This window comes from Barbus barbus (genome assembly GCF_936440315.1).
Source record: "Barbus barbus genome assembly, chromosome: 38".
NCBI classification, from domain to species: Eukaryota; Metazoa; Chordata; class Actinopteri; order Cypriniformes; family Cyprinidae; genus Barbus; species Barbus barbus.
The window spans coordinates 10,652,989-10,663,327 of record NC_136716.1 but is presented as its reverse complement, the minus strand read 5'-3'; the positions used below and the strand labels follow the sequence as shown (position 1 = coordinate 10,663,327).

Here is a 10,339-nt window from a genome sequence, read left to right as displayed (position 1 = left end):
TTTGTAGTTATAATTGTACACGATTAGTCAAAGTAGTAAATTAAAGATTAGATTATTGGTCCACTTTTTGAAGAAAATATAATTTCAGTCTTTCTTCAAAATTTAAAGTTGAATTCAATGTGTTTCTTGGCATTTCTTGTAGTGCTGTCCAATGATTAATCGCGATTAATCGCATCCAAAATAAGTTTTTGTTTACATAATTTGTGTGTACTGTCTATATTCATTATGTATATATAGACTGTAAAAAACAGTATATATTTTGAAAATATTTACGTCTATATTTATATTAATATAATTTATATTATATATTAAATATATAAACAACATATTTTTCGGAAATATATACATGCATGTGTGTATTTATATATACATACACAGCACACACACATATATTATGTAAACATAAACCTACAGAATTTTGTTTGTCAGTGAAATATGAAATATGTACCAATCTGAAATAGTGTTAATTCAAAAATGAAAAATTCTTTCATCATTTATTTTTCAAGCCCAGACTTTCATTAATCTTCCAAACAGGATATATTTTTATAAAATCTGAGAGATTTCTGTCCAAACCATGATTCAAACAGTCCATAAGGACATTGCAAAAGTTAAAATAAATAAATAAAAATTGGTTTGTTTTTGTGTCGCCTTTCTGCTTCTGCAAAAACCATGGCTGTTCTCACGTGTCAAGTATTAATTTTTATTTTTAACAAATTGCACATTTTGTCATTGAATTCTATAGAGATTTGGGTTTGTAACTATTTAAACAACTAGCATAATTTTCAGATTTCTTATCCTGAATAAACAGTAGGGTCTACCATTTTTTATATTTTTCCTCATGAAATTGCAATTTGTTTCAAGTAACAGTTGAATAGTTGCACGTCAAAACTGGGATATTGAGTAAAAAATTAAAAAGTACTAGTTTGAATGAATATATATTGATATATAACAAATAAAATAGTATTATGTAATGATACATGCAACGTCTCCCTTGTCATGTTTGTGAATATGCAGTAAACCGGTCTAAGTGTTGATTTTTGTATGAAAATAAAAATAAAATGATAACAGTAGCCACAACAGTAAAACAATTTCCATAATTAACACGTTTATTAGATATTTACAAAACAGTTTATTGACAAATGAAGTTAGCTTTTCACATGGTAACTCAAAACCAATATAAAAACTTCTTAGTGACATTTTTTAGCCAGTAAAAGATTTCTTCATTCCCTAGGAGGCATAAGTAAATCAAGGATTTCTCTATGACCAACATCAAATGTTATATCATAAGAAATGCGCTTAAAATTTGTGTAGTGATACAGTTTGAGATTCATATGATTGCCTGAACACTGAATAAACTTCAAGTTAAAAGAATTTTCAGTATGGAATTACACATATTCACTCAGATCACATACATTAGACAAGTTTGCCAGGAGATTGAGGTCATTAATGAGGAGTATTAGCAAGGAAAATTAACATCTAATTATCTAAAATGAGATGATTTATAAAGACACAATTTAGCTCTAGAAAATGCTTATAATGGCGCTTCAACGTTGGTAATTTAGAACATGCTTCCTGAAAACTGGGCAACAAACGTACAGTTTGGGACAGACAGAATACATTTATGAAAGGAGACAAAGGTTTCATACAATTTAACATATAGCGCAATGAAATGAACATGCGCTGGCATACGATCCGATCGTTATGCTGGTTTACAAGAACAAAATCTGATAGAAAGGCAATTCGACAACATTAGATGGAGCGATTCATCCAAGTCCAAGGAAATGACACACCTGTTCAGAAATCGCTTACATGCTTTGCATTGGCTCAGTTAAAATACAATGTACCGACACATGCATTCAGTCTGCTGTGGCATAGGTAAAGCGATACTCCCTCAGAGAAGAAAAAGAAAACATCTCAAATATACTGTTAAGGATTAATGTATACAGTGACATATGGATTTAGCATTAGCAACAATACAGAGGATACAGAGATAAAGCCTCGTCTCTTTCAGTAAAAGGCACCCCGTAACATTTGGAAGTTACTTTTGTGGCTCAGAGAGATGTTGGGACAAAATGGCACCCCACTGCATAAGGCAATTCTAAAGACTAAGCAGAGGAAGTAAAGCATGAATCAACAGACGGAAGGAACAGATGTAGAGGCAGTGTGCTTAATGTGCTGTTGCAGATCTTACCAGCAGCTAGAAGACACTTTAATGTCAGCACAGGTCTGTTGTTAAGCATGTAGTAGGTTCAGTACACTCACAATAGGTGATTATTTTTGACACAAAAGACACAATCCTCTAAAAGAAATTGCATTATGATAATATTCCTCATATTACCTCCTTTTAGGAGTTTTGGTCTTGCTTGCATTCATGATGATCAACACAATGTCTCGGTGCTGTTAAAACTAAAGGATTAAATGAACTTTTTAGTTCATATTTACAGTGTTGAGGCAAAATGAGAAAATTAAATTGGTACAAATGTAATTGCTGTCATGCTGTGTGGCTCAAAGGGAGGGAAAGGCAATCCATTTTCTCTTAGAAGTGCTTGTGTTTCTGATCTTACATATTTAAACAGATTATAGTGACTTGGAATTTCTGATTCCAGCTTTAGGAGCACATGTTTAACATATATCTGGTTCTGAACAACAACCTGGGGCGTTCACAGTCAGACCCAGCTGTCCAGTATTAATACAGAGAGTTAAAAACTGTTTAGGCATATAGTTAGAGATTCTCATGTTGATACATGAGAAGAAAAGGCAAACTATTTTCAGTAATAGATGACGTTTAAGCTGAAAATGTTTAAAAGGATGAAGGCATTTGTGAGGAGGTTTGACTAAATATATGTCTTGGTTAGCTGTCTCAAATTAAATGTAATACATTACTGCATAATGGCATGCATATGACAAAAGATGGTTTGTGCAAATTAAATCAAAACAAAACATTACACACTAAAGTGTATATACACAGGGTAAACTGTTAACACATTCAGATCTGAGAAATCTCATTTGGGACTGCAAAACCGAATATAAATCATTATCAGGGTAAGAAAGGACTTACTGTACCAAATGTAGTGAACTATGAGAATTCTCCTTCTGATGAAGATACTGTTTTCCAGTCAATATAGACAATTTGGTCCCAACACAATCAGTGTCAGCTCAGGTGCATATGTTCTCTGTTCATTTCACAGACCAGTTAAAAGTAGCTAAAGATATCTTAGAAACAGCTACTCATGTCAACAATCCACTAATCATACAAGGCCCAATGTAGATAAAACAAGTCTACCTGACAACAGTGAGCTAATTCTGTAAAAGTGTTCAAATATAAGCTTTATCTAATTTAAAAGTACTGAAATTCAATTGGTATTTAATGTATTATTGTAAAAAAAAAGTGTCAGAATTATGAATTTGGACTCGTGCTTTAGTGTCCAAAATGACTAAGTTAAGTAATACAACTTAGCATTTTTAATGTAATACAGGTATTATAAATGCTCATATGTGACTAGAACCGGGAGAGCAAAGTCTTGCATAAATGGAGTGCTCATCTATGCGTAAATATAAATCTGATTTGTGATTCAAAGCATGATTTGTTCAGAGGGGATTGGGGAAGGCTGTTTTTTACAGCAGGCCTAATACACAAAATACTCACCTCCAAACCCTTTTCATATGTTACAATTGTTTTCATAAAGCTCACAAACAGGGAGTAGAGGGAGTACACAAGCATTAGTGTCCTAAATCATCTTCCAATCAAATCATCAATACACGGCAGAGGCAAAGCTGTGCTGGGATTATGGCAATGGTGACATGGAACAGTTAGCACGAGGTGGAGGTGGCTAAGGTTTGGAGCTTATCACCTCCTGTCACGAGCATAGAAGGGCCAGCATGTAGATGATTTGAAGGGAAATGGAAACTCGTCACATTATTAAATGGCTTTTCCTTATTAGGGGATGTGGCTCTCTTGAAATCTTACAGCAGCTTCTGGATTAAAGGTTGGGGTTTCCTCAGTGTCTCAGGAGTCTTCAGTCATCTTCAGTAGCTCTAGGAAGGCACCAACAGCTCCAAAATAACCCTGCAGAGCATTTCATTATATTTAAATGATTAATATCATTTAATGTGATATGATGGTATTTGTTGAGGCCTAATGAGCAATCTGTGACTGATATTATGCAATACTGTTAAAATGTTTTGTAAAGAAAATGATTTTATTAAATTAATACACATACATATGTATGTGTGTGTGTGTGTGTATTTATATTTTAAACGGTAATAACATTTCACAATATTAATGTTTTGTTTTCTGTTTTTTTGATCAAATAAATGCAATACAAAAGAAACCTTAAAAACATTAAAAAAAAAAAAAATCTTACCAAGCCCAAACCTTTGAATGTACATCAAATCTTTATGTACATACTACTTTCTACTTAATATTTTCTGATAAATAAGTTGACAACATTTGACAACAGAACATTGTCCTTTGACAGGTCAGAGGGTAGATTTTGGAACTGACACTAGGGAGAGCTAAAAGAGTAGATGCACAGTATAAACAGTACTTGCACCTTATTTACTTTTACAAATTAGTTTTTTTATATTTCTTATTTATTATAGACCCATAAATAACTCGCATTTAGAGCAGGAGGCCAATCCATCTGTTGTTGTTGTTTTTTAATAAATCATCATGCAACAGGTGCTCATTTTCATCTTTCTCCCTAATATTTTTACATCCTCGCATCACACTCTTTTCTGGTACTATCGATATTCTTGAATGAATGTTCACTGAAAGTCACAAAAATAAAATTGAGATTTTATTGACTGTTTAAAAGCACCTAATTGTAATTTTGTTAATATTTCCACCATTTAGAAAAATGTGTATTAAAACAATGATATGGGTGTGTTTATTGGCAGATGCCGATCACTTTAAAATATACTTAACATATACTTGCTTGGCTGATATATTGATTAACCATTATAAAGGTGGTTATGGTGTAAGTACAAGATGGACAAACATAATAAAATGCAACTGATTCCAGCATTGGCAAGGAATTACAAGTGATAAACGGAAAAAGACTTACTTCATGTTCTAAGAAAAGGGCTTTCAGTTGTCCGTTAGACCAGAAGTCCATGGCATAGGCTAGCAGCTTAGTTGATAACGTGTTGATCCGAAGGAAATTCCCAACAAAAACCACTCTATCGATATTCTGAAGAAAATTTAAAAATTGAATAAACAGTATTATTTCTCTATTTTAATTCTCAAGAAGAGAAGAGAGGAAATATCTACATTCCACTTGTTTTTGACTTTTACACCAGAGTATTTTAGGAAAAGAAAAAAACATTTATCCATCTTGTAGCCGTTCAGTGTGCTGTGATAGCCCTGTACAATGCTGCTTGATCTCCATGCCACAAGACAACACTGTAAAGAAGCTCAGAGCACACAGAGTTCAAGGTCATCTTTAGCACCACAGACTTGACCTTTATATTGTTTATTTCACAGGGTATGGCCACTGAATTTAACTTATATATTCTCAACAAAAATCAATTATTCTAAATGGAAATATGAATAGAAACCGCAAAACCTGTTCTTAAACAGAACAGATTAGCTTTTGCATTAAGAGAAAATGTTTTCAAACCTCGTTCACTGCACACATGCGGGCGATGGAACCAGTGTTGTTTGTGATGGTGACAAGAGTGGCCCTGGCCAGGTCCTCTTTACTTATACTATCCCGTTTCTCCTTGCTCATCATATGACCAAAACTAACAAATTAAAGGAAAAAAAACACTTGAAGATCTTCTTTAATTACAAACATCATAATTTTTACATAGAAAATGATAGCAAATCTGTCTATACCTGGATGCAACGGCGGAACCCTGGAGACCGAAGCGTTCGTAATCACCTCCATAGATGTCCTTCACTAGTTTGTCCACATTTGTGCTGTCCCCTTTGGCTGCCATCTCTAAGGCTTCCTCAAATGTCTCACAGCCAGTCAGCAAACAACACAGGCCTAGAAACGTACCACCTCCTAAACTGAATCACAACCAATGAAGCAAATGAATGGTGGTGTATTTAAAAAATGTTGCATTACTTTAGGTAGATTACAGATCTTGTTTCTACAACATATTTAGCAATTTTCATTACAAAATACATTAAAAATAAGTAACTTATAATATTTACTTTCCAGTTACAGTACTATAGAACTTTAGGCTCTTTATCGCCATCTGTGGTTCAAACATAAAATTGCAACTTAGAATAGAATGTTTTTTTTTGTTTTTTTGTCATTTGCACTTTGGTAAGTACATCACACATGACCTGAAAGAAGAAATAGAGAATGTGGCCTCAAATCAAGAATTTAGTTCTATTACTTAATTCATGGCCACATTTTATTAATGATTTCCTTAGTTTAAGTTAAATTGTGGCCACATTGTATTAATTAGTTCACTCATTGTAATTTAGTTTAAAAAAATTAGGCCACATTTAATTATGAAGGGGAACAATTTAGTATGCAATTTAAAAAAACTAATTCATAAGTCATGGCAACAAATTTTAATTCACGGCCACGATATCTTGTCCCCTCCCCTGCATGTCATGTGCAGGATTCTCTGCTGCGTGAATAAATCACCAGGTTTAAGCTATATCTGTGGTTCTCTGATAACATATCTGATAAATGTGTCATCTGGTCAGTAAGAAGCATATCTGCCACTGTAGTAGCCAGATCTTATTTTCCTTGTAATTGATGTATACAAGCAAGGACGAAAGGCATAAACCTGAAATTAACCTGTTTGCTTAACTACAAGAATAAACATGATGCCGGAATTCACCTGGTGCCTGTGACTCGCTTGTAATCATCCTTGGAGTAGACTGCCAGGATGCTAACCCCCGAGCCAATGTTTACCAGCAACATAGGGAAGGGGTTCTCCAGGCTAAATGGCCTCTTGACACAGTTTTCAGGGTCGGAGGGATTTTGGAAAAAATAACACTCGGGATGGCCATTGAACCCAACTGAGTCAACATACAGCAGACCTTGAATAAGACAGTCCAGTTCATCCAGCTTCTGCAGCTCCAAACCAGCCACCTGCAGGAAGAAGCAAATACACAACCATAAATGTGATAGGCATAGCTAATGTCAGCCATTCATTGTCCTGATAGCAGTAACAGGATAATTGGCAGTAAGATAACTAGACGTTGCAGTATGTCAACAAAACACTAGCCTGCTACGGATCAACATATATATATATTTTTTTACATTCAATCAAATAGAATAAATTCCATTATTATGTCGTCATTCACATACTGTTCTGAAGTCGTCCTCAAATTTGTATGCACCCCCACCCGTGGCGCACAGTGTGGTGTGCAGACTGGAGAAGTTCTTGTCTCTGCCCATTTGGATGAAGCGGTGCATGTCTTGTGTGGGGAAACGAATGAAGTGTAGGTTGCCTTTCCGGCCACACATGGTGAGGTTCTTCAACTCCAGGTGAACGTCACGGATACCTGTGTTTCCATAGGCCACGTTGGAGGTCAGATATCGGCGAATGCTCTTCAGGCTCTCCACTTCCTCTTGTTCTTCTTCAGCAGTTATGTCCTTGGGCTCAAAGTAAACCAGCTTTACCAGGGTGCCTCCGATATCCATTCCAAACCATGGAAAAGCTGGAAAAAAAAAAAAAGCTCATGAATGGTACTGATGAATGTGAGAGAAATCGGTGTGGAAAAAATTATAATGTACAATGTAATAATTAAATAATTAAAATATAATACTTTTTTGGCGTTTTTAAGATTTTAGTGCAATAAGTATTTTAATGAATAATGAATGAATTTGACTGCTGTGGAGGGGGAGAGAAGAGTATTTTTGTCTATTCACACTGCTGCTTCTGGGCTCTTTTGTTGCCATGGTAACAGCGGTTTCAAAGAGATTGCCAGGCGATTCTGAGAAACATCCTGTCTTCAATATAAAAGTTACACATCAGGTTCAACAGTCTGTCTAACGTACGATATAATCTCTAGGTAAAAAACATTTAGATCTTACTGATACAACCTCAGCATTTTCTGTAGTAGTGAATCAGTTAAATATCTTTGCAGCGTTCGTGAGAAAACAGTTTCTTATGTCATTGATTAGTTAAGGGAGTGATGATAATGTAGCTGGCAGATGTGCATGTAGGTGAAAGGTGTGTGTACTTCTTGTCTCAGAGTGCAAAGTACTCCAAAGCCACCAGGAACCCAGTGGCTTTACAGCAGTTAATGGACAAAAAGTGAAGTTACAGCAGTTTACAACCCAAAATGTTGTAGTAAAGCAATGGAATATACATTTAGGACAGATTTATATAAATATTCAAAAACAGTATTTAAAATCAATAATGAATAACTATAAATACTTTATCAGCTTCTGGAGATTGCGGTTACTTCAACTACTTGATAAAAAGATGCAGAATAATTAATAACAACAAAACGGAATTATTTCCGAGTTTTTATGTAGTTTTTACGGCTTTTATTGATTAAATATTATTACGCAGGACCTTACCTGATTTCTTCACAGTTAATTTCATACTTTGCAGTTGAGACAGAAAGGATATTGAAGACAGCAATATATCATTCAAATGCTGCTGTCAGAAGAATAAACGTCCTCATGTCACTTGGCAGGTGTAAATAGTACATTTTATGTTAATTACACAAGTACTATAAAGTCTACCAGTTCGATTCCCCACCCCTTTATGTGAGCCTTTCCTCTCATTGGATGAAATCGCATGTCCATCATATCTGGCGTGTTTTGGTCACGCCCTCATATTCTGATCTGGCCAATGAAATCAGCACAGCGAACATCACATTGATTTCACATCACTAAATAACCCGGTCTTTCAAAACAAATAAACCTCTTAATACAGGCAAGTTTGAAATGCGTTCACAGTTCCAGCGTTTCCTCTTTTAAATAGGCCTCTTATTTATTTTTTAATTGCGAGCAATAGTCAAATAAAACAAAAAAGATAAAAAATGGTTCACTTCCGGGACTAAAGGACACTAAAAATATCATTTTTCACGTCCTTGGTACAAATATACAAATAAAATTATTTTCTATAAACACTGACCAAAAAGGAAATTGTAACGTACAGTGAAAACCATTATATATAACGTAATGACGAACGAAAAACGAATGACTAAAATAATGTCAATAATAAAGAAAAATGAATAAAAACAATGTTTAATGCGCTGAAATCGTTTCTTTAGCTGCTCGAATTATGGATCTTTTTAAATAAACCTTACCTCTAAAATAGCTATTTACAGTATGTTGTGATAATTGTGATTGTTTAGTTGAATACATTAATTAAACACTGCAAACTGGACTTACGCGGTCTGTTCTTCTTTCCCGAATCCACGCGTCTCCGGAGTCTGCAGCGCTTCGCAGGCGAACCATTGTTGTGTACATCCTGATGAAGATGGTGGATATTTTCAATACCATTATGGCCACCGCTACTGTCACTAGCACCCAGACCACCTCCGTTAGATGAAATACCCTCCCTGTTATCGGACTGCAGGGTGTGAAATCCGTTTGTGTAGTGCGTCGTTCCGTTTTGATCGGATGTTTCAGCATTTTCCATTATTTTACGCAGCAAATAAAAACGCTCGGAAGACAGATAGATGCGTACCGACTCGACGTTTCGAAGGCCCTTCAAAATTCACAATTGTTTTATCAGAGTTCTACATAAATGCTGAAGTGTTATAAAGAGATGAAGACAGTAGACAGGTCTTCAACATCTTATTTGAGGTCACTGTCGGTCATTTCTTCTTCACAAGCTGTGGCTGTTTCCGAGTCAAACAGCCGGTATATGCGACGTCACCTCCACGCCCTCCTGCTGAAACGTCATGTTTTAGAGCCGCCTACTTAGAAATATCTTACTAGGCTACTTGGACCTAGGCTACTACTACCGCTTCCACTCTTTCTCTTCTGATTTGTAATTTCTATATATTGTTTGGCCATCCTTGAACCCCTGGCTCTTTTCCTTGGCATATGTTCTGTTACATTTGTATTTCTGAGCAAATAATTAATAAAAAAAGAAAGAAAGATGCAGTGTTAACCCTAACATTTTATTTTAGGATTTAACATTTGTAGATGGTCTAAAACAAAAGAGTTGTAAAAATTCAGAAAATATTTTAGTGCTCATGATTTGTTTAAAAAATAAAAACATATTACACATCAATGAATAAATCAATATATATATATATAGAAATACCGCTTCCTACAGCTATTTAAAAACTGATAAAGTTTTCGCGTTACCTACGTTTATTTAAGTAATATTTAGGCCACCTGGTAAGAAAGTCTTGTTCAAATGCAACTTTAAACTGAAAATTGTCTCACTTGTACCA

At 34.9% G+C, this 10,339-nt stretch overlaps 1 protein-coding gene across 3 annotated transcripts; it reads right to left on the bottom strand.

Annotated features, from left to right (window-relative positions):
* Nucleotides 1-1,084: 1,084 nt before the first annotated feature.
* On the bottom strand, nt 1,085-9,825 carry LOC306857938 (pantothenate kinase 1-like). Of its 3 annotated transcripts, XM_079398226.1 has the most exons (8): nt 9,324-9,825; nt 7,281-7,633; nt 6,808-7,061; nt 5,840-6,016; nt 5,622-5,745; nt 5,067-5,192; nt 3,968-4,066; nt 1,085-2,105 (listed from the first exon to the last, which is right to left on the bottom strand). In XM_079398226.1, exons 1-7 carry the CDS (start codon nt 9,571-9,573, stop codon nt 4,007-4,009), a joined length of 1,344 nt encoding a protein of 447 aa, XP_079254352.1. In that variant the 5' UTR covers nt 9,574-9,825; the 3' UTR covers nt 1,085-2,105; nt 3,968-4,006. The 3 variants fall into 3 exon arrangements, with proteins under 3 accessions (XP_079254352.1, XP_079254351.1, XP_079254353.1); XM_079398225.1 differs by having other exon boundaries at nt 1,085-4,066; XM_079398227.1 differs by lacking the exon at nt 9,324-9,825 and adding an exon at nt 8,502-8,640 and having other exon boundaries at nt 1,086-4,066.
* Between the last annotated feature and the right edge of the window lie 514 nt (nt 9,826-10,339).